We start from the raw sequence: 24873 nt of genomic DNA, 5'->3' as shown, positions 1-24873 counted from the left end.
CCTTCCGAATTAACAAGCGGGTTCCCACACCCCGAATATGCAATGGAGAAATACAACCAAAAAGAAGCCACAGGGGGGAAACAGGAATAAGGACCCCCAATAAGGCCTCAAGATATCTAATCAATTTAACCCATAGATTGTGAATAACTTGGCATTCCCAAAAAGCATGAGACAATGTTCCTCTTATATTCCCACAATGCATACAGGCTGGGGATAGGGAAATTTGTAGATTAAAGGCCCCCTGTGCAGAAATATAACTCCGGCGCAGAAATTTATATTGCATTTCTCTAAAATACGAATTCACCAAGATCTGGGAGATCAGTCTAAAACACGCTTTGATTATATACCCATTAATAACAAAGACCCCATCCCCATTCCATCTGTCAACCAGAGCAGAGCAAGTGTCCACAACAGTCAACTGTTTGAGGCGTTTATAATATTGTGATAGCGAAGACACCTGCTCTTTTTCAAAAGAGAAGAGGGTATCCAGAATATGGAAATGAGAGGCCTGCCGAATAGAGGAGGAAAGAGATCCCACATAATGCTGCAATTGCAAATAAGGAAATACCTCAGTATTAGATAAGCCATAAAGCTCCTGGAGATCAGAGAAGGACACAATAATACCGTCTGGGGTTAGAACATGGCCCAACAAAGTGATACCCTTGGCACTCCATCTCTGATATGCTGCGGTTTGGGAACCCGGAGTGAAGTCCGGATTTCCTTGGACCGGCAAAAAATAGGCACAAATACGTGGGATCCTCAATAAACGCACAAGTCGAGCCCAAGAAGTCCTAATGGGCTTGACAAGAACATTCTGCACTAAAAACGTGGGCACCGTTGCAGCAGGAGCTTGCAGAACAAATCTAAGGGACAAAGAGGCGGCTAATTCCACATCTGCCGACAGACTGGGGACAGTAGATTTATCCAGCAGCCAATCTCTCACCAGACGGAGATTGCTAGCTAGATTATAAAGAGCCAAATCAGGGACTTCCCCCCCCCCCCCTCCAGTAGAACCGGCGTTGAGCCCGATCTAACTGCTTTATCTCCACCATGCACATAAGCTATGAGGAGTATAAACAATTATAACTCTACATATCCTCTGAGATGGCCACAGAAAATAAGGCCTCCCCAGGATAAGAGAACCCACCGAACAATAGAAGACCTGTAAGCTGAAAAAAAAACAAACTAGTGAATAGTCTAGAGGCTAAGCCAAATAAGTCCGCAGTAAGAACATGTAGTTTCAGTTGAGATTATGAAGAATCGGACAGGGGAAAAAACCCAGCCATAATGATCGCCTGCTTGCAAGGCCAGAGTATGGATAGTGAAAAACTTATAGGGCATTACAGCACGCAGTCCCATAGAAAACAGTCAAAGTCAAACAAGGGGCTGTAGGCCACCTGAACCATAACACCGAGCAAAGTCAAAAAAACCAAGTTATAAATCTTGGCGAGTGCAGGCACACACGCCACTGGTACAAGGCCTTGTCTGCGAGTGGAAGCAGAGTTAAATCCCACATAGCAATCCGCGGATCAATCATGAAAAAAAAGTCACTTAGCTAAGAATTTCGATGCAGATGGGAGTCTATTTCAGAGGCCGGACGCCGAGAGGGAAGGAATCGCATCCTCCTCCCTCAGTGCATCACGTGATCTCGTTTTATCCTTTTTAAAATAACTGTCATGTGGAGTGGTCCTGAAAGTTTAGGGACTGAAGTTCAGAGGCCAGCTAGTGGTGTTTATTGGAAGCTCACCCCTCCCCCCTCAACCAATAATAGTCCTGTTTGGGGGCTGTTTCAGAGGCTACAAGAAATCTTAGGCAACCTCCATTCTGCCTTGAGGAAATATTCCAAGACAGTGGGTTTTGCTGAGGCAGTCCCCTCCTTGTTGTGGGCTGCTGTGTTCTGGGTGTGCTCCTTCATGGAGTATTCTGCACTAGGTGGATGAACATGGGGGACTTCCCTGTCCCTTGGTGTAGACCTCAGGGGCAATGGTATTAGGCTGGTTGTACTGTACTAAGCTTTGTGGCTCCATTTCTTCTTTGAGTAAAGGTTCCCAGAAGAGGTGGTGAGTTCTCCTATTCCTGAGGTCCTCATAGAGAATGGCTCCCCTTTTCTTAGGCAGTTCACTACATAGATACACAGAGGCACTTTCCTCTTATCCCTTCTGGAGTTTATTACCAGTTATTTTTCAAATGTATTATCCTGGATCCTTTGCTCTGCTAACCAGATACCTGTCGATCAGGGAGTAGTAAAAGCTCACCTGTTCACTGAGGGAATCTTGTTCCTCCTTTAGTTAGATGTCCGACCCTCCAGGGCCAAATTGGAGCAGGAAAGCCCAGGATTGTGCAGGTGTGGAAACCCTGTGCTGACCGATGATTTTCTCGAATAGCATTTAGTCCTTTCCAGTTTCTGGAGTATAGAGAAGCCCTCACATCTCCAAAGAAAGTGACTTTATGGCCTTGTAGGTCATGGGCTCAGGTTGTCGCTCCTGGTGTCCAATTTTCCCATTTCCAATCCGCCCCAAGCATGGTACATTTTGCAGGTCGTAGGCTCCTGGGCAATGGACCTAAATGTACTTTAGTAGCAGCTCCATGTGCATCTCAATTAATTCACTCTTCGCTCAGGGATATTCAGTAGCCCAGTGATACAAGGCTATATTTCTCTCTCTCTCTCTCTCTCTCTCTCTCTAGGGAGATTATAAAAGGAGCCTGAGCAGGTGGTTTCATAGTTGCTTTCTGCAAAGAATTGATCTCGAGTCTCCTTCATGGTTCTTTTGCATCATAGGCATGAGCCTTATAGGTTGAGAGGGGAGTTACAATCCAGGGCAACTGAAGTGGAGGCAGGAATCCTAGTGGCGAACCAACAGATCCGGGTCTAGGCCAACAAGCCATTTAGGATTCCAGAAATCCTGCTTCTAACTCACAGGTCAATACAGTAAAGTGCGGCCGCGGTGACCCTGCTCCTAACGCGCTTTCTACCCACTTTTCGGCCGCGTTAGCCCTTCCTGCGATACACAATCCCCCTTAACCTACTCTTACCGCGTCCTTAAATCACTGGGTAACCCCTTCCGCCCGCGGCATGTATATTACATGTAAACGATCGAATTAGCTATTCCCTCCCATACAGTATCGCGCGCCCCGACTATCGCTTTTTTACCCTGGCGTTTCCCGCGCGTTTAACCTGCTAACTTACCGCCTACCCTGCGTTAGAGGCAGGGGTAAGGGTAGGCAGCAAACTTTCCCCCAGCCCCCGCTCACCTGCCCGGGCCGCGTCCATGGGTGCTGGTCTCCGGGGCAGCCCCAGTCCTCTCCCCTCCTCCCGAAGCAACGAAAGCGGAAAAAAGCGAGGAAAGAAAAAGTGAAAAAATGAAAAAAAAAAAAAGTTGCAAGAGAGAGAGGGGAGAGAGGACAGGCAATCCTATGCTGGGGATTGCCAGTCCTTTTTCCCCTCCTCCCGAAGCAAGGCGCGAAAAGCAGCCTTGCTTTTTGGGAGGAGGGGAGAGAGGACTGGCAGTGAAAAGCAACAAAGCGACTTACTTTTTTTGCAGCCCCCCTCCGGAGACGGACATCGGCGACAAGGGACCGCGGCTTCTCTGCCTCCAGCTGCCCGCAAAGATAGACACATCGCATGGGCGAAAGTGGCCCCTGTGCGTGCAATTGGGCCGCTCAAGATGTGACTTCACGACATTTGGTGTCACGGCATGTGACGTCACGTCTTGAGCGGCCAATTGCACGCACAGGGGCCGCTTTCGCCCGTGCGATGCGTCCATCTTCGCGGGCAGCTGGAGGCAGGGGAGGGGAGCCGCGGTCCCTCGTCGCCGATGTCCGTCTCCGGAGGGGGGCTGCAAAAAAAGTAAGTCGCTTCGTTGCTTTTCACTGCCAGTCCTCTCTCCCCTCCTCCCGAAAAACAAGGCTGCTTTTCGCGCCTTGTTTCGGGAGGAGGGGAGAGAGGACTTGCAATCCCGAGCGTAGGATTGCCCATCCTCTCTCCCCTCTCTCTCTTGCTACTTTTTTTTTTTCGTTTTTTCCACTTTCGTTGCTTCGGGAGGAGAGGAGAGAGGACTGGCAATCCCGAGCGTAGGAGAACCGTCCACTTCCTGGTACCTGTCATGTCAAATGTCATTTGAAATGACAGATACCAGCGTGTCCGTGAAGCGTTAGGCCAGCGCACCCAGGATACTGTATAGCGCTCTATACAGTAAAATGGGTTGCAGGGGCCTAATGCTTCACGGACGCTTCTTAGACGCAGCTTACATTTGCAAGCTATTTACATATAGTATCGAGCGGTAGGTGAGCTGGACTGTGCGTGCGGCAACTGCGGGTGCGCCCGGCACTAACGCAGCTCTCCCTACCGCTCCTTACTGTATCGGCCTGTCAGAATGTAGCCCAGCTGGTAGCAGTAAATGTGACGCCATTAGCTAATGTGTACAAACTGAGGGAAGCAGTAGTAGCCCTTGGGTACCCCTGGTGAGTCAGATTTGATCTGGGATGGAATTCCCCTGCAGGACCTAGCAGCAGCTCATATGGCCAACACCATAAGAACATAAGAACATAAGAAAATGCCATACTGGGTCAGACCAAGGGTCCATCAAGCCCAGCATCCTGTTTCCAACAGTGGCCAATCCAGGCCATAAGAACCTGGCAAGTACCCAAAAACTAAGTCTATTCCATGTAACCATTGCTAATGGCAGTGGCTATTCTCTAAGTGAACTTAATAGCAGGTAATGGACTTCTCCTCCAAGAACTTATCCAATCCTTTTTTAAACACAGCTATACTAACTGCACGAACCACATTCTCTGGCAACAAATTCCAGAGTTTAATTGTGCGTTGAGTAAAAAAGAACTTTCTCCGATTAGTTTTAAACGTGCCCCATGCTAACTTCATGGAGTGTCCCCTAGTCTTTCTACTATCCGAAAGAGTAAATAACCGATTCACATCTACCCGTTCTAGACCTCTCATGATTTTAAACACCTCTATCATATCCCCCCTCAGTCGTCTCTTCTCCAAGCTGAAAAGTCCTAACCTCTTTAGTCTTTCCTCATAGGGGAGTTGTTCCATTCCCCTTATCATTTTGGTAGCCCTTCTCTGTACCTTCTCCATCGCAATTATATCTTTTTTGAGATGCGGCGACCAGAATTGTACACAGTATTCAAGGTGCGGTCTCACCATGGAGCGATACAGAGGCATTATGACATTTTCCGTTTTATTCATCATTCCTTTTCTAATAATTCCCAACATTCTGTTTGCTTTTTTGACTGCCGCAGCACACTGAACTGACGATTTCAATGTGTTATCCACTATGACACCTAGATCTCTTTCTTGGGTTGTAGCACCTAATATGGAACCCAACATCGTGTAATTATAGCATGGGTTATTTTTCCCTATATGCATCACCTTGCACTTATCCACATTAAATTTCATCTGCCATTTGGATGCCCAATTTTCCAGTCTCACAAGGTCTTCCTGCAATTTATCACAATCTGCTTGTGATTTAACTACTCTGAACAATTTTGTGTCATCTGCAAATTTGATTATCTCACTCATCGTATTTCTTTCCAGATCATTTATAAATATATTGAACAGTAAGGGTCCCAATACAGATCCCTGAGGCACTCCACTGTCCACTTCCTTCCATTGAGAAAATTGCCCATTTAATCCTACTCTCTGTTTCCTGTCTTTTAGCCAGTTTGCAATCCACGAAAGGACATCGCCACCTATCCCATGACTTTTTACTTTTCCTAGAAGCCTCTCATGAGGAACTTTGTCAAACGCCTTCTGAAAATCCAAGTATACTATATCTACCGGTTCACCTTTATCCACATGTTTATTAACTCCTTCAAAAAAGTGAAGCAGATTTGTGAAGCAAGACTTGCCCTGGGTAAAGCCATGCTGACTTTGTTCCATTAAACCATGTCTTTCTATATGTTCTGTGATTTTGATGTTTAGAACACTTTCCACTATTTTTCCTGGCACTGAAGTCAGGCTAACCGGTCTGTAGTTTCCCGGATCGCCCCTGGAGCCCTTTTTAAATATTGGGGTTACATTTGCTATCCTCCAGTCTTCAGGTACAATGGATGATTTTAATGATAAGTTACAAATTTTTACTAATAGGGCTGAAATTTCATTTTTTAGTTCCTTCAGAACTCTGGGGTGTATACCATCCGGTCCAGGTGATTTACTACTCTTCAGTTTGTCAATCAAGCCTACCACATCTTCTAGGTTCACCGTGATTTGATTCAGTCCATCTGAATCATTACCCATGAAAACCTTCTCCATTACGGGTACCTCCCCAACATCCTCTTCAGTAAACACCGAAGCAAAGAAATCATTTAATCTTTCCGCGATGGCCTTATCTTCTCTAAGTGCCCCTTTAACCCCTCGATCATCTAACGGTCAAACTGACTCCCTCACAGGCTTTCTGCTTCGGATATATTTAAAAAAGTTTTTACTGTGAGTTTTTGCCTCTACAGCCAACTTCTTTTCAAATTCTCTCTTAGCCTGTCTTATCAATGTCTTACATTTAACTTGCCAATGTTTATGCTTTATCCTATTTTCTTCTGTTGGATCCTTCTTCCAATTTTTGAATGAAGATCTTTTGGCTAAAATAGCTTCTTTCACCTCCCCTTTTAACCATGCCGGTAATCATTTTGCCTTCTTTCCACCTTTCTTAATGTGTGGAATACATCTGGACTGTGCTTCTAGAATGGTATTTTTTAACAATGACCACGCCTCTTGGACATTTTTTACTTTTGTAGCTGCTCCTTTCAGTTTTTTTCTAACAATTTTTCTCATTTTATCAAAGTTTCCCTTTTGAAAGTTTAGCACGAGAGCCTTGGATTTGCACACTGTTCCTTTTCCAGTCATTAAATCAAATTTGATCATATTATGATCACTATTGCCAAGCGGCCCCACCACCGTTACCTCTCTCACCAAGTCCTGTGCTCCACTGAGAATTAGATCTAAAATTGCTCCCTCTCTCGTCGGTTCCTGAACCAATTGCTCCATAAAGCTATCATTTATTCCATCCAGGAACGTTATCTCTCTAGCGTGACCCGATGATACATTTACCCAGTCTATATTGGGGTAATTGAAGTCTCCCATTATTACTGCACTACCAATTTGGTTAGCTTCCCTAATTTCTCTTAGCATTTCACTGTCCATCTCACCATCTTGACCAGGTGGACGGTAGTATACCCCTATCACTGTAGTCTTCCCTGATACACAAGGGATTTCTACCCATAAAGATTCAATTTTGTATTTAGTCTCATGCAGGATGTTTATCCTGTTGGACTCTATGCCATCCCGGACATAAAGCGCCACACCTCCTCCCGACTGCTCCTCTCTGTCTTGCGATATAATTTGTACCCCGGTATAGCACTGTCCCATTGGTTATCCTCTTTCCACCATGTCTCTGAGATGCCAATTAAGTCTATGTCATCATTTACTGCTATACATTCTAATTCTCTCATCTTACTTCTTAGACTTCTGGCATTAGCATACAAACATTTCAAAGTTTGTTTTTTGTTTGTATTTTTATTCTGCTTTTTAATTGATAGGGATAAGTTAGAATTTTTTAGCTCAGGTGAGTTTTTAGTTACAGGCACTTGGACTACTTTTCTAATTATTGGAACCTCACTGTCGGGATGCCCTAATTCTAATGCATCATTAGTATCCTTTATCATTAGTATCCATCATACAGACAAATATTTTGAGCTGACACTTTTGAGAACTCAAAGTGGAAGCACTGACAGAAGTGGCCTTTGCCCTAGAAATTACAGAAAGGTCTGCCTTGTTTGTGACTCTTTATTCAGAAATTGATGTTGGAATAATTATGAAGAATTATTTCAAAAATTTAAATGTTTCTTTTATGGGTGGTCAAGTTCGTATCTTTCCAGATTTGGCAAAACCAACGCAACTGCGAAGGAAAAAGTTTATTTCATTGCGCCCAAAAGTGCTTGCACTAGGAGGTACCTATATTTTAAGGTACCCCTGCAGGTGCATAGTCAAACTTTTGGGGAATACTTATGTGTTCTTTAGTCCGGAACAACTTCAAGCCTTTCTAGAGGCACGAGAGCAGACCCCGCAGCCCATAGAGCTGGATCCAGTAAATGAATCTGATGTTTAAACCCAGCCTTACTTCTAAATTGTTTCTTATGTTCTCCTTTTATTCTTTTCCTCCTCAGTTACCTACGAAAGGTAGAGATTGTGAAATTTTGTCATGTTTCAATATTTAATTTTTAAATTTCAAATAAGAATTTCATGTAAAGAACAATTTCTCAATCTCTTGTGATTCTATGCAAATTACTTTGTATTTTGTTTTGAAAAGATGATAAAGATTTAAAAAAAAAAAAAAAAAAAAAAAAAAAGAAAGCCAGACTGCATAGTGAGGATTATTAATGTTGGCAGTTACAGCCTTCGGTAGTGCGAGAGAGGACCATGAAGTGGACCTGACTTAGTTTGGACCCTCTGCGAGGTCAGCCTACAAGAAGAGACAGTATTTTCCTTTGAGGGATTCATTCCTTCAATCATGTCCTTCCACCAGAGGAGAATGGAATGAAGGCATAACTCACAAATCTTGCAGAGGGCAGAGACTGGCTTTAACTTGCTGCAAGAGGCAGTCATAGAAGCTATCTCACTATTCTCTCAGATTAGATACTTTCTTCTGAGGATGCAAGAACACAAGTCTTGGTACACCACAAAAATAAATGCATAAACATACCAGTATCCATCTGGCATTTAGGACATCTATCTAAGTCAGAGATGTTATTTAAGGCCTTTAACCTTGTCGAGATATATGCTATATATTATTTAAATTGTTTCCTGGGTGTATACATCAGATATCATTTTATATGTAAATTTTCAGAAAATCCCCACTTAAATCCTCGCACCATTTAGAGGCCAAAACAGATAACTGGGACACTTACAATATTTTGTACCACTATGCAATCTTATTATATGATTGGTAAGTGCCTAGAAACCAATAATCTAACCCTCTACAGAAAGTACCCAACCCATCTCCTTTGGTGATAGATAAAATGAAATGTCTCACTTGGAGATATCCTTAGAAATGGGTAGTAGGGATATTCCATCTATCTTTCAATTCCTGAAAGGATATAAAATCATTAGAGCCTGATACAATTTCCAGAAATTATCTAAACTGTTCTTCCAGCTATGAAATAGGCCAAATTCTAAGCCTGGGGGAAACTGAATATTGACAACCACCTGCAGGAATGGCGATGTGTAAGAATCCACAAAAGATATGTACACACCTCCAAGTTTTTCACCAAAGACATAAACATTTGACCAATCTGAAAATTAGGTGGTCTATGAGCAGTCTTAGAATGCAACATGTTGATCAGAGGAATATTGTCTATCCTTGGAATTTAAAAATGGCATCACATTGTATTTATTGAAGTTTGACAGCAAATCTGCAGTTAATCTTAGTTGACAGGCCCCATTGTACCATCTCAGATTAGGTAGTTAACTCACCCATTTGTTTGTCGAGGGTCATAAGAACATAAGAATTGCCATACTGGGTCAGTCCAAGGTCCATCAAGCCTAGTATTCTGTTTCCAACAGTGGCCAAGCCAAGTCACAAGTACCCAAACATTAGATAAATTGCAAACTACTATTGCTTAATAATTAATAGCAGTTTATGGATTTTTCCTCTAGGAACTTATCCAAACCTTTTTTAAACCCAGCTACACTAACTGCTGTATCATATCCTCTAGCAATGAATTCCAGAGCTTAACTATGTGCTGAGTGAAAAAGATTTTTCTTTGATTTGTTTTAAATGAGCTACTTGCTAATTTCATAGAGTGCCCCCTAGTCATCCTATTATCTGAGAGAATAAATAACTGATTTACATTAACTTGTTCAAGTCCTTTCATGATTTTGTAGACCTCTATTATTTATTTATTTAAATGTTTTATATGCCATCATTCCACGTGAAGTTCACAAGATCATAACAGTTTACATAAAAACATATCATATTCCCCCTCAGTCATCTCTTCTCCAGACTGAACAGCCCTAACTTTCTTAGCCTTACCTCATAGGGTAGGTCAATTTTGCATAATTAATTCTTGCTACCTTCTCTCCCCAGAGAAAATGCACAATTACTCATTTAAAAATGTTAATGTTGTCTTGCTTAACCCTTGCTTATTTTTGCACAAAGCTATCATTTTTAATTAGTGCACCTAGCAAATAAAGAAAGAGATGTCTTGCCACTTTAACAACAACTAATGACTGAATGACTTAATTCCTAGATAAACAAAATAGTCATCAGTCCAACTGAAAGGGAAAGCAAAGTCCCATATGTGAGGCAGGGACTCCTCTAAGAGAATGGCAACATATTTAGAATAATTAACTCAGAAAATAAACCATATTATGAAATTTCATCTATTGGAATAGAAATCTTAGATTCTTCCATTAACAAAATGTCATTGAGCTTAATTTGAGGGGATTTGGCATTTCTTCTTCTCAAGCTTCGTAGAGTAGCATCTCTTCGAATCTTGTTGTAGAAGCCAGTCTCCTTGGAGTCTGGTAGTTTTACAGAAAAGGGTATTTCTGTGTCCTTTTTTTGAGGGAAGTTTTTTATTTCTGTCTGAATTGGACTTTTCTCACTGCTGATGGTGAGAAAGTCAGGCGATGTAGATTGGGACCACTTCAGGTCCTTTGTAGGTCACCTTTGAGATGTTTGTGAGTAGTTTCTTCTCGGATAGGATTTTGGTTTATTAATGTGTTCTGTTTAAAGCACAGTGGTTTCTAAAATAACAAAGAAAAGACCATTTCGTTCTGCTTCACGAGGTTTGCAGGTCTTAGAGGATCGGTTGACCCTACTCAACGAGTGTGAAGGAATCAGAATCTGTCTTTCCATAAGATAATGACAAGGTAGCACCCTTGCCTCCATTGCAGTCCTGCTCTCAGCACCTCGTTGTGGATGTGCAGGCTAGGAGAGGCTATATATTGAATACAGGAGGTCTATTGTGGATTTTTTCCATCAAGTCTGTGTGGAGCTTTGATACATCCCACTTGTCTGAACTGGTCTGGCATAGAAGGTGAAATTTAAGCTTACCAGCTAATTTCTTTTTCTTTAGTTTAGTTTGGTGTAGGGATTCTTATTTGTGGGTTAATAATCATGGAAAGAAGTTTTTTGACTGTATCAGTTTTAATTGTGATGGCAATTTGTAACCAAACTTGCTTTTGGTTGTCTTAGCCTTGACGTAAGATACTAAAGAGCTGAAGACAATCACCAGACATTTATAAGAGTAGTAAAATTAGCTTTGAGCTTTTTTTTTTTTTTTTGCTCGTCTCATCTGCTGGCAGGCGGAGGACATAGCTTACTTGTCTGGACTGGTCTGGCAGGATTAAATGAAAGGAAATTAACAGGTAAGTTTAAATTTCACCTTATAAATCGCTCACTGTAAATTTAAGATAAAAACTGACAAAACTATGTCCTTATGGGTGGGATACTGACTCTCTGCATGCTAGGCTTTGCCTCTGAACTTATAACTCTGCCTTGCTCGATTCTTCTTATACTACACTAACCAACCCACTTTCATGTTCCCCATCAGGTCCCAGTGTCCTTTGAGGAGGTGGCAGTGTATTTCTCACAGGAAGAGTGGCAAGTGCTTCAGGGATGGCAGAAGGAGCTGTACAGGGGTGTGATGAGGGAGAATTACGAGACTATGTTGTCACTGGGTAAGTCCCCACTGTTTCTAGGTCCCTTCTATTACAAAAATAAAACAAGGTACATAGTTTATATGATATATGTAACTAGGCAGGATTGAGGTCCATTGGCAGAGTTGTATGTATATGGGTGGAGGAAGATCTTGCTCCAGTGTTATATGGATTGATAATAGATTGTGCATTCTTCTTGCAGGGTACCAGGTCTCTAAACCTGACATTCTGTTGATGATGGAGCGAGGAGAGGAGCCGTATGTGCGAGGCCCCTGGAGATGTGTCCCAATGCCTTTCAGAGGTAAGACGTAGGCGCACAGAAAGCAGCTAATAGGTATGGCCCAATGAAAAACAGACACAATACCAAAAACCAATTGAAATGCTACTGCAGAACAGTATTGGAAAGACGCAGTACGATTGGTTGATGTGACTGCTCAGTGATGTCACACCTGTGATACAGTTACTAAGGCAGAAGCACCACCATGACATCAAAATGTAGCAGTTAACAGACCACAGAATTTAATGAAAAAACTAAGAGGAAGAGAAACAATTTCATAAACCCTTGAAGACAAAAAGGAGATAATGTACTGCTATGTTTATATTACAAACTCTATATTTAAAATCAAGGGGCTTACAAAGAAAGCACGCCACAACTAGAATAATATAACCACCCCGTGAGCTCCAGAAAGAAGCTCTCTTTTGCACAATGCAAGTATTAAGAAGGGCATTAACAGTAAATTTCAGACAGAGATCAGACTCAACATACCCTGGTTTTTGAGTGAGATTCACTCCTGTCAAGGTATGTACAAAATTAGCCCAATTGGAGACATTACCTATTAATGTATAGACTATTAACAAAATTGGTCAAATTTATTTCCATACACAAGAATTACCAGAACTGTAAAATGTTTTCGTATGATCTGCAATTGAGAAATGTTTTAGGGACTTTCAAATTTGGTTTATTTTTCTATTCTCTCTTGCAGAAAAACATTTTGGACAAATGACAGAGGCTGTGATTGTCTTAGATAGCTCTGATGAAGAAGAGTCTGCAGAAAACTCAAATCTTCCCCAAGAGCTCAGCACATGAAGGACCCCTCTAGTAGCTTGCTGAGCCTTGGACAGCAGAGGCAAAAGAGTGTGGAGGATGGTGGGCAATCAAACCTTAGGCAGCAAGAGCTGGCACGATCCAAGAGCCAAGCTTTGGCGAGTTGAGAAGCTCTCCAATGGTTCTACGGCAAAGCACCAGGTCTTAAGTGCTGCAATGGTGAGAGTGTCGGGTCAGGGGAAACCGCAGCAGTTGCCAGGGAAAATCAGAAGGGAAATCAACAAAGTGGGAGTTGCAACAAGATCAACATGGAAGGTGCAGAGCCAAAATGACATGGACTTGACTAGCAGCAAAGCCAAGATGATGGTCAGCAGTGATGGAAGAGGTGCTAGCTATTCTACTCTCTTTCTCAATAGTTGGCCTTCCTCTTCTGTGCACAGATCCCCTACCGCCATGGTTCAGGTGACAGCTGGAAATCCACAAAATGGGCAGAGACTGAAAAACATGACTGAGAATCAGTGCAAATCCATTGAAGGGACCTGGGGTCACTTACAATGCCCATTCTGTACCAATGTCTATCATGATTTGGATGAACTCCTGCACCATCAGAAGTCCCACGCCCAGGAAGGTCCTTATTGAATGCATTGATCATGAAGTGGCTCTGGCTGAATGCCAGGAGGAGGCAGAGGGGGAACGGCTTCTACCAGTGCATTGTATGTGAAAAGCTTTGGCGACCAGTCCTCTCTTGTGAATCACCTGAGGATCCACACTGGGGAGAAGCCTTTCTCCTGCCATGTATGTGGGAAGATGTTCAACCAACGCACCAGTCTTTCCTTGCACGTGAGGACCCACACAGGGGGAGATGCCCTACAAGTGCACCAAGTGTGATAAGAGCTTCCGCCAACAGGTCCAACCTAACCCTAGCACTGGAAGAATCACATTGAGCAGGACATCATGAGCCTTATATTGAATGGATAGAAGGATACCCAGCAGACTCAGCCCAACAGAAATGTGATGCCAACCAATGCCACAATACCACCTCAAGGCCATATAAATAGACCTTCAGAAGTGAACTTGAAATTTGAGGTACACTCTGTTGGACAAACAGTATGCGTAAGACTAGCTCCAGTCAGCAGTTTGATCTCACTGTGCCTGACAGAATGAGAGACCAATCACTGCCGGTGAAATTGGAAGCCATGTCAGAGAGGCCTCCAGACATTGTCATGTCTCAGCACCAGGAAGCACTTGCAATTAAAAGGCCATACAGGTGCAATGAATGTTTCAAGAGGTTCACCCTCAAATCCAACCTCATTGTGCACCAGCGCATTCACAGAGGGGACAAGGCCTATCGGTGCCATGACTGTGGGAAGGAGTTCAGTCGGCGCACAAGCCTCATGGTGCATATCCGCACTCACACAGGCGAGATGCCCTACCAATGTACAAAGTGTGGAAGAAGTTTCCGGCAGCAGTCCAACCTTATCTACCACATGAAAAGTCATTCATCACAGGCTGTGTTGAGTCCCAAAGATCGAATCAAAGTCTCTATCCAGCAAATGGATATTAAGGTTCCTCAGCCGATTTCCAAGGTCAGGTGAACATCAGACCATCTGAGAAAAAGGCACGTAGTCCTTCCAGTTTACCTTTGGTAATAAAGACTGAATTAAACAGTGAGCATGGAAGAAGGCCAGGACAGCCAACAGTCCTGATGCAGCATCAGCAGCCTTGCATAAGAAGTCATGTTCGGGGCCCCAACACAGATGCTGCTTTGCACCAGGAAACTACTCCCATGGGCAGGAGTCTGTCCAAATCCAATGGATGCTACAAAAGGTCTACGCACGAATCCAACTTGATTGTGCATCAGCAGATGCAAATGAGCGAGAGGAAGTACCAGTGTTATGAGGGCGGGAAGCAGTTTAACCAGCGTACCAGTTTGATGGAGCACATTCGGATGCACACAGGTGAGATGCCCTATCAGTGTGGCTGCTGTGGAAGGCACTTCCGGCAGCAGTCCAACCTTATCTATCACATGAGGAGCCACATGGAACAATCCCCACCAGACTACAAAAGACATATGGAAGGCCATAGTCATCTGGGGGGTCTGAAGAATGATCAGCAAAGTGTCAAACTGGAGCCATCTGACAGCTACTTGAATGTGGATGGCAAAATGAGTTACCTGGAAGGGAAGCCCAACAGGGGCGGCAAATATGATAACTTCTGCCAACTGCTGGATTGGGGATCATCCTACTGGCCATTGAAGAGGGGTGGACCACAGAAAAGTACAAGGTCAAAAGTGACCACACCATCAGACTTCCTAATGCTCCACAGGTCTTTGGCAGGAAAGAGGCCTTTCCGCTGCAGAAGATGTCCCAAAAAGTTCAACCACAAGTCAAATCTGGCTGTGCACCAGCGCATTCATACTGGGGAGATGCCCTTCCAGTGCTTTCACTGTGACCGAAATTTTCGGCAACAATCCAATCTCATACACCACCTGAAGATTCACAGGCCTTCAGACACAGCAAATACCGAAGACGACACCAAAGACTTTGACCAGCAGTTGAACCATAATAATTGTCAGCAAACCTCTAGGAACCTGCTAGGTATAAGTACCTCTGAAGTTAAGCCCCTCAGTTCTGTTGATCTGGGTGAAAAAATAAAATGCCAAGGAGAGAATAGTAAGTATGGGAAGAGCCTTGGCCCACAGTTGCACCTGATGCTGTATCAGCAGAACCATGCCAGAGGCAGACCTAGGAAGGAGATTAAGTCTGAAGAGGACCTCAGCTTTAATTCACCATTGGCAGCACCAGGGACGAGATTGTTCAAATGCAGTCAGTGCTTCAAGAGGTTCAGCCATGAGTCCAACCTGCTGGTGCACCTGCGGGTCCACACTGGAGAGAAGACATATCGGTGTCATGAGTGTGGAAAACAGTTCAGCCAGCGCACTAGCCTAATGGTGCACCTAAGGACCCATACAGGAGAGATGCCTTACGTGTGCAGTCAATGTGGACGAAGTTTCAGGCAGCAGTCCAACCTCATTTATCATATGAAGAGCCATGCCACTCAGGGGGTTTGGAACTATATAGTGAACACGGAAAATGCCAGCCAGAAAGTAGAGTCAAATATTACGACCCTGGCAGATATGGCGTTATCCAAGACTAAGCTTGAGAATTCATCTCTTGGTTGTAAGATAAAGAGTGAACCTAGAGAGGAGAAAGATTGTGATCTAGTCTCTGGTCAACAGTCTAAATCTGAGGTCCACAAACCAGTGGACACAGGGGTAAAATCTTCACTAAAGCATGTAAGGCTAAAAGAGGAGCACACAGGGTTGGTTCCACACCAGCAAGTGATGTCTTTGGGGAAGAGGCCTTACAAGTGCGATCAGTGCTTCAAGAGATTCAGCCATCAGTCTAACCTACTAGTGCACAAACGGGTCCATACTGGTGACCGGACCTATGAATGCCAGGAGTGCAGTAAACAGTTTAGTCAGCGCACTAGCCTGATGGTGCATCTGAGGACCCACACAGGTGAGATGCCCTATCAGTGCACCCAGTGTTTGAAGACCTTCAGGCAGCAGTCCAATCTCATCTACCACATGAAGAGCCACTCCACCCAGAGCAACTCAAGCTGCATGAAGGTTACTAAGGGCATTCGTAAGCGTACAGAACACAGAGAGACCAACATGGTTCCCAAAAATATGGAGCTGTCCAAAAAGAATCCTGATCTGAAGACAAAGACTTCCGCTGGGGAGAACAGCAGGTGTGAGAAGGGTTTCAACCAGCTGCAGCACACTCATGAAAGCAAATGGCCATGGAAATATATGAAGCTGAAGACCAACTTTTCTAGGCACACAGAACACCGGTCACCCCAGAGGCCTGCCCTTGGCAAAAGGGCCTTTGGATGCAGCGAGTGCAGTAAGAAGTTCACGCGCAAGTCTCAACTTGTTGTACATCAGCGAGTCCACTTGAGGGAGAGACCTTATGTATGTCTAATCTGTGAGAAGGGTTTTCTGCAAGAAGCCTTGCTAGATGCCCATGTGCGGACTCAGCATGCGGAGGCAGGCCCTTATCTGTGCCATGAGTGTGGGGAAGTCTTTGAGCAGCCCTCCCAACTGCTGGAACACCAGAAGGTGCATTCCTCCAGTGGGGCATTCCCAAGTTCTGAGGAGGCTTCACAGTCGTCATCTACTACCATCACAGTGGACCCTACTCTGCTCACAGGACCCCATAGCAATCAATACCTGCAACATGAGAAATAGACTGACTTGTTATCCCTTCCACCATCACAAGACACAGAGTACAAATCCATGGTGAATACTCTGGCCAAGCCGGTATTCCACACTGAACCAGGGGACACTCATAACTAGCATCTGCCCCCATCCCAGTTATCAGTATCTGAAGCAGGTCACTTACGCTGAAATGGTGGCCAGCTCTTTGAAGTTTTGTGGGGCATTTTGGAATATATGGGTGGGCAAAAGGGACGGGGCAAGAAGTCTCATGTATGGGGGTGACAATGCTTGCAGGATATAGCAACAAAAAGTCATATTTTTTAACCAAAAAACATGGGACTGGCCACCAAGGAAGGTTGCTAATACAGTGAAATATCACAATTCTTCCACTAGTGCAATGCTACTTGCTAAATCTTTTCTAGGAGTTTGTTTAAAGGAAAGTTACGACTGTGATCTAGGGTTTTATACCTCAAAGCTGCAGAGCCATGCATTTGGAATGAAGAAATATAGTGGAGCAGTACATGGGAGGGAAATAAAGGTCAATGACCATCAAATGAAAGGAATCTGGAGGTTATTAACTGATGACCTTAAGGTAATAAGACCAGAGGAATGCTAGGGTGCATAGGAAGAAATGTAACTAGCATAAAAAGGTGGTAGTAAAGCTCCTATAAAAACATGGGTGATACCTTATCTGGAATGATGCTTTTGCTTCTGAAGGTTGCATTCCAAGGGATGTATATACAGAGTAGAGGCAGTCCAGAGTTTGGCAGAGCATAGAGGTATCCAAATGTCGCTACAGTAAAATGACTGCACAAGAGGCAAACATTTTTCAAAGGAAAATTCCAAAACAAGGCGTCATGATATGAAGCTAGAGGTTGGTAGACTCAGGAATAAGGTAGAGGAAAGATTTCTGCACAGAAAGGATGGTGAATATGTGAAACAGCCCCCCCCAGCAGAGGTGGTGGGGGTAAAATAGATATTGAAATTCAAGAATGCCCAGGGCAGGCATAGAGGACCCTCAGTAGTGGGGGAGATTGGTATGCAGTATTGCAAAAGGAAGGGAAAATGGACAGAAACCGGCTGGGTGAGCCATCATAGCCTCTGTTTCTGGGATCCCAGGAATAGCGACAGGCCAGGGCAGATGAACTGAAAAATGTTAAGTTATGTAAGTACCTCAGTTTGTGCCTAATGAAAGAGTCCTTAATAAACAGGACAAGTGAGGAGGTTATATTCTTTGTGTTTTGTTCCCGTCATGGGTAGAAAGCCCAGGAAGAGCTCATTTTAAATGAGAGATCTGTAGGATGCAGAAATTTTCGTATATCCATGTATTATACATATTCAATACAACATCCATTTTTACAAGATCTGAAGGCAGGAAATAATGTGGTGGGGTTTTTTTTTTTATTTTTTATAAACAATATGTTTGCCCTTAACATGAAGCACTTGATGGCCATGTTTGATTTGGGCGGGCAGGCAGCCTTAGTACAAGTGCTGTATAAAGCTGTGAACTAAGGATTTTATTTTTTACTACATATCTATTATATTTTACTAGAATAACTGAAGTGTTGGTAGAGAAGCTGTATTTATTTTATATAGATTGAGAGAGAGGATTTTTTTTTTAGGATCTGTGAAGTGTTATTAATACATAATGGTTTTTAAAGTGTTAGTTTTGCTTATAGTTATACATTTTTTAAAGTTTTCTTGGAGATGGGAATGTTTCTACCCAAATCAAAGATGGCCACCAAGCATGTCCTGCTCCAGCAGATGACTAGCGGTGACTCCATTTTTTTGTTTTTTTTCAGAAACCATAGTAAAGCAAAAGACCACCCCTCCCCTCCAAGACTGAATACTAAACATTTCAAAATGGTATCTCCTCACAACATGCAAATAAAAGTGGATAACAAAAAAAATGAAACAGTCGGCAAGACAAAATGCAAAAGTGTTAATGACTGGAAGATGAAGCGATCAGTACAGCTGTGCTAAAGAGGGCTTGTATTCGAAATCGTACCTTCCCTGACACTCAAACTGTCATTCAAGCCCAGCTGTTATGGATTGCGATGTGCATGAAAAAAGTCTCTTCATTTTTCTATCATTTTGGGTATTTTTGCTTCATTTTAGCACATGCCAAATGGTTTTAGCATACAAAACAACGCATTTTGTTATTTCCATGTCGTTTTAAACCACAGTATATCCATATTGCAGGTCCTAAATCTGGCCACTAGATGTCACTATTAAACAATGGCTGAGACTCCTGGGGAGCAGTGTCCTTCCTGGCCAAGGGATAGAACTCAGCTCTCCTGCATTGTAATGCACAGCGCTGCCACCAGGCCAGCCAGGAATGCAGCATTTTATATTTTTTAGTGTTTTGTCACAGGGTGGGGGAATTTTGCTATTGTGTTTTTTTTAAATTAGGTTTTGTACAATAATTACCCTGTACCCAAATTTAACCTTCATTTTTTTGCAGAACAGACTGATCCAGTCCTGGTATCTCCCCTTCTCCCTCCTCACATAAATTTTATTTAGGAAATCAGAAGTTTCTGTATGCAATGGGACGTAAAAGCAGGCCTGGATCAGCCTGCACTGGAAACCTAGATCCATTTAGAACATAAGAAGTTGCCATTTTGGTTCAGTTCAAGGATCCATCAAGCCCAGCATCCTGTTTCCAATAGTGGCCTGGCAAGCACCCAAACATTAAATAGATCCCATGCCACTAATGCCAGTAAAAGGCCTGCACATGTAAAACAAAAAACGGGGGTTGCGTGCGTGGCCAGGCCTTGCGCATTTTAAATGGGCCTGGCCACATGCACAATCCCGTTACGCACAGAAGTACAGGGCCAACAAAAAGGGGTGGGCCCTGTCCCGGAGAAGCCAGCGCGTGAAAGATACTTCTGCTCGGGAGGAGCACTTAATATTAAAATTTTTAAAAAATGGGGAAAGCTAGAGTAGGTTTAGGGGTTGGGGAGGAGAGGGGAAGAGGAAGGATAGGGTTAGGGTTAAGAAACTTCCCTCCCAGTCTGCTCCTTAATTGGAGCAGACCGGGAGGGAACTGGGCAAAGGTCTGATTGCATCGCCGCTCATATTTTTGAAATTTCTCCCCCGTCTGCGGTCATAGGCCGTCCACAGATGCGTGCGAAGATGTTAAAATCCAGCATGTATATTCACGCGGCTATCACATTTTATAACGTGTGCACGCCAGCATGCGCATATTATAAAATGATCGTGTGCGTGCACACACTCACTCGTTTTAAAATCTACCTTTAAGTCAGCTTGACTAATATCAGCAAATGGACTTCATCTAGAGGAACTTATCCAAACCTTTTTTTAAACTAACTGCCTTGACCACATCCTCTGGCAACGAATTCCAGAGTGTAATTGTGTGTTGAGTGAAAAATAATTTTCTCTGATTAGTTTTAAATATGCTACTTGCTAACTGGAATGCCCCCTAGTCCTTCTGTTATCTGGAAGAATAAACAACCATTTCACATTTATCCGTTCTAGTACTTTCATGATTTTGTAGACCTCCATCATATCCCTCATCGGCCATCTCTTCCCCAAGTTGAACAGCCCTAACATCTTTAGCTTTTCCTCATAGGGGAGCCATTCCAGGTCCTTTTGCAGTTTGGTCTTCCTTCTCTATACCATTTCCAATGCATTTATATCTTTTTTGAGATGCGGCAATCTGAGATGCGGCAATCGGAACCGAACACAGTACTCAAAGTGTAGTCTCACGATGTAGCGATACAGAGGCATTATGACATTCTATGTTTTATTCACCATTCCCTTCCTAATAATTCCTAACATTTTTTCTTTTTTGACTGCTGCAACACACTGAGCCGACAATTTCAATATATTGTCCAATATGACACCTAGATCTTTTTCCGGGTTGGTAACTCCTAACATGAAACCTAGCATTGTGGAACTATAGCATGGGTCATTTTTCCTTATATGCATTACCTTGCACTTGTTCACATTAAATTTCATCTGCCATTTGGACACTTAAGTCTTCCGGTCTCACAAAGTCCTCCTACAATTTATCACTATCTGCTTGTGATTTAACTACTCTGAATAATTTTGTGTCATTTGCAAATTTGATCACATCACTCATTGTTCCCTTTCCAGATCATTTATAAATATATTAAAAGGCGCACCGGTCCAAATACAGATCCCTGAGGCACTCCACTGTTTACCTCTCTCCATTGAGAAAACTGACTATTTAATCCTAGTCTCTGTTTCCTGTCCTTTAACCAGTTTGCAGTTCACAAAAGTACATTGCCTCCTATCCCATGACTTTTTAATTTTCTTAGAAGCCACTCATGGGGGACTTTGTCAAACACCTTCTGAAAATCCAAACACACTACATCTGCCGGTTCACCTTTATCCACGTTTATTAATCCCTTCGAAAAAATGTAGCAGATTTGTAAGGCAAGACTTCCCTTGGGTAAATCCATGCTGGCTGTGTCTCATTAAACTATGTCTATATGTTCTGTGATTTTGTTCTTTAGAATAGTTTCCACGATTTTTCCCTGCACTGAAGTTAGGCCTACTGGTCTACAGTTTCTCAGTTTGCCCCTGAAGCCATTTTTAAATATTGGGGTTACATTGCCTACCTTCCAGTCTTCAGGTACAATGGACGATTTTAATGATAGGTTACAAATTACTAGCAATAGATCTGAAATTTCATTTTTTAGTTCTTTCAGAACCCTGGGATTCCATCTGATCCTGGCGATTTGCTACTCTTCAGTTTGTCAATCTGGCCTACTACATCTTCCAGGGTCATCGTGATTTGGTTCAGTTAGTCTGAATCATCACCTTTGAAAACCATTTCTAGAATGGATATCTTCCCAACATTTTCATTTGTAAACACTGAAGCAAAGAATTAATTTAGTTTTTCCGAGATGGCCTTATCTTCCCTAGATTGCCCCTTTAACCTTGATCATCTAACGTCCAATAGACTTCCTCACATGTTTCCTGCTTTGGATATACAGTTTTTAAAAAAACGTTTTTATTATGCATTTTTGCCTCTACAGCCAGCTTCTTTTCAAATTCCCTTTTAGCCTGTCTTATCAATGTTTTACTTTCAGAAACAGTCTTTGATAGACACTCAACTCCGTTGACAATGTGAAGAAGAATTGATAAGCAATCTCTCAATGCAAGGTATAAACACAGCCCTACACGGCCGGTGTTTCACAAAACAAGCTTCCTCAGGGGCATCTGAATAGTATCAACATCGGAGTATTTGCCAGTTCAAGATGGACACGAAGTCTCAGAAGTTCTTCTTCTTGCGATGAAGAAGAACTTCTGAGACTTCGTGTCCATCTTGAACTGGCAAATACTCCGATGTTGATACTGTTCAGATGCCCCTGAGGAAGCTTGTTTGCGAAACACCGGCCGTGTAGGGCTGTGTTTATACCTTGCATTGAGAGATTGCTTATTTATTTATTTATTTATTTATTTATTTATTTAGAGTCTTTTTTTTATACCGAGGTATAGCAGGGAGCCTTCACCCCGGTTTACAGAAAAGAACAACATCATACATGGAACAAGTTATAACGCAAGTGAGAAAATAGTGACAGTTAACATTACAGCAAAGGTAGAGTTTAACATATTAGCAGATAACAGTTTACAAATCAATTTAGATGATTCTTAGAAGGAATAAGGACTAAGGTTATTCAGTTTAGACTGTGAATGATTGTCTAAACAACCAAGTTTTGAGTTCTTTTTTGAATGATTTGGAGTCTCTGATAGAACTTAGGTAAATTGGGATAGCGTTCCATTCTTTAGGACCTGCTATGGAGAAGGCTCTATTTTTAGTGGTAGTTAGTTTTGCAGATGAAAGTGGGGGAATGATGAGTTGTAATCTGTCGTTGGTCCTTGTAGTACAGGGTGATTTGTGGATTGCAATCATATTATCCAGGGGAGAATTGTTTCCTTTGTAAATTTCGTTATGGAGAATTGCAAATTGCTTATCAATTCTTCTTCACATTGTCACATTGTCAACGGAGTTGAGTGTCTATCAAAGACTGTTTCTGAAAGTCTTTCTGACTGACTTTTTAACTTTATGATAAAATCAAAAATTTTCAAAAATTCAAAAAATTATTTTTTCAACCAATAAAATCAAGTTTTTTAGTGATGGTGAATGATTAGAGGACCGGTTGGGTTTTGGGTTAAAATCACAACGTCTGGCTTGATGACACCGTCACTTAGGCTATAATTTAAATCTTATTCGGTTGCCCTTGTTACTGACAGGTAATTGAAATCTCCCATTATTACTGCATTGCCAATTGGTTAGCTTCCCTTATTTCTCTTAGCATTTCATCATCCATCTTATCATTTTGGCCAAATGGATGGTAGTATACTCCTATCATTATACTCTTTCCCAACACACAGTTGGTCAACATTTTCCACATGAGCCAAGGTCAACCCTGATGCACCCATCCACTCCTGAATTTCCCCCTTTGCTTTCCTAGGCTTGCAGTTTCTTATGAAGAACATAAGAAAATAAGATTTGCCATACGGGGTCAGACCAAAGGTCCATTAAGCCCAGTATCCTGTTTCCAGCAGTGACCAATCTAGGTCCCAAAAGTTTTATAGATTCCAAGCTGCTTATGCCAGGGATAAGCAGTGGATTTTCCCAAGTCCACTTTGATAATGGTTTATCAACTTTTCTTCCAAGAACTTGTCTAAACCTTTTTTTAAATCCAGCTACACTAATAACTTTCAGCACATCATCCAGCAACAAATTTCATAGTTTAATTATATGTTGAGTAAAAAATATTTTCTCCTATTTGTCTTAAATGCAACACCTAGTAAATTCATTGAAGGTCCCCTAGCCTTCATACTTTTTGAAAGAATAATCAATCGATTAATGTTTACTCATTCTACTCTACTTAATACTTTATAGACCTCTTATCATATCTTCGCTCAGCAGTCTCTTCTCCAAACTGAAGAATCCTAACCTCTTTAGCCTTTATTCATAGGGGATTCATTGGGTAAATGTATCATCGGGTCACACTAGAGAGATAACGTTCCTGGATGGAATAAATGATAGCTTTATGGAGCAATTGGTTCAGGAACCGACGAGAGAGGGAGCAATTTTAGATCTAATTCTCAGTGGAGCACAGGACTTGGTGAGAGAGGTAACGGTGGTGGGGCCGCTTGGCAATAGTGATCATAATATGATCAAATTTGATTTAATGACTGGAAAAGGAACAGTGTGCAAATCCAAGGCTCTCGAGCTAAACTTTCAAAAGGGAAACTTTGATAAAATGAGAAAAATTGTTAGAAAAAAACTGAAAGGAGCAGCTACAAAAGTAAAAAATGTCCAAGAGGCGTGGTCATTGTTAAAAAAATACCATTCTAGAAGCACAGTCCAGATGTATTCCACACATTAAGAAAGGTGGAAAGAAGGCAAAACGATTACCGGCATGGTTAAAAGGGGAGGTGAAAGAAGCTATTTTAGCCAAAAGATCTTCATTCAAAAATTGGAAGAAGGATCCAACAGAAGAAAATAGGATAAAGCATAAACGTTGGCAAGTTAAATGTAAGACATTGATAAGACAGGCTAAGAGAGAATTTGAAAAGAAGTTGGCTGTAGAGGCAAAAACTCACAGTAAAAACTTTTTTAAATATATCCGAAGCAGAAAGCCTGTGAGGGAGTCAGTTGGACCGTTAGATGATCGAGGGGTTAAAGGGGCACTTAGAGAAGATAAGGCCATTGCGGAAAGATTAAATGATTTCTTTGCTTCGGTGTTTAATGAAGAGGATGTTGGGGAGGTACCCGTAATGGAGAAGGTTTTCATGGGTAATGATTCAGATGGACTGAATCAAATCACGGTGAACCTAGAAGATGTGGTAGGCCTGATTGACAAACTGAAGAGTAGTAAATCACCTGGACCGGATGGTATACACCCCAGAGTTCTGAAGGAACTAAAA

At 42.5% G+C, this 24873-nt stretch overlaps 2 protein-coding genes across 2 annotated transcripts in view; both read left to right on the top strand.

The window, feature by feature from the left end:
• Nucleotides 1-13830, top strand: part of LOC115075678 (protein ZNF783-like) — a 65886-nt gene extending 52056 nt beyond the window's left edge. The window contains exons 2-4 of the mRNA XM_029576296.1: nucleotides 11569-11695; nucleotides 11877-11975; nucleotides 12658-13830. Of these exons, the coding sequence (XP_029432156.1) occupies nucleotides 11569-11695; nucleotides 11877-11975; nucleotides 12658-12761 (330 nt within the window). The 3' untranslated portion in view covers nucleotides 12762-13830. The remainder of the gene's footprint in view (nucleotides 1-11568; nucleotides 11696-11876; nucleotides 11976-12657) is intronic.
• A 449-nt stretch (nucleotides 13831-14279) lies between these two features.
• The window catches only part of LOC115075626 (zinc finger protein 845-like), a 67714-nt gene continuing 57120 nt past the window's right edge, over nucleotides 14280-24873 (top strand). The window contains exon 1 of the mRNA XM_029576196.1: nucleotides 14280-16970. Coding sequence (XP_029432056.1) covers nucleotides 14425-16970 — 2546 coding nt within the window. The 5' untranslated portion in view covers nucleotides 14280-14424. The remainder of the gene's footprint in view (nucleotides 16971-24873) is intronic.

Source organism: Rhinatrema bivittatum, chromosome 14, assembly GCF_901001135.1.
Source record: "Rhinatrema bivittatum chromosome 14, aRhiBiv1.1, whole genome shotgun sequence".
In the NCBI taxonomy this organism is placed as follows: domain Eukaryota; kingdom Metazoa; phylum Chordata; class Amphibia; order Gymnophiona; family Rhinatrematidae; genus Rhinatrema; species Rhinatrema bivittatum.
This window is presented reverse-complemented; position numbering and strand designations above follow the sequence as displayed.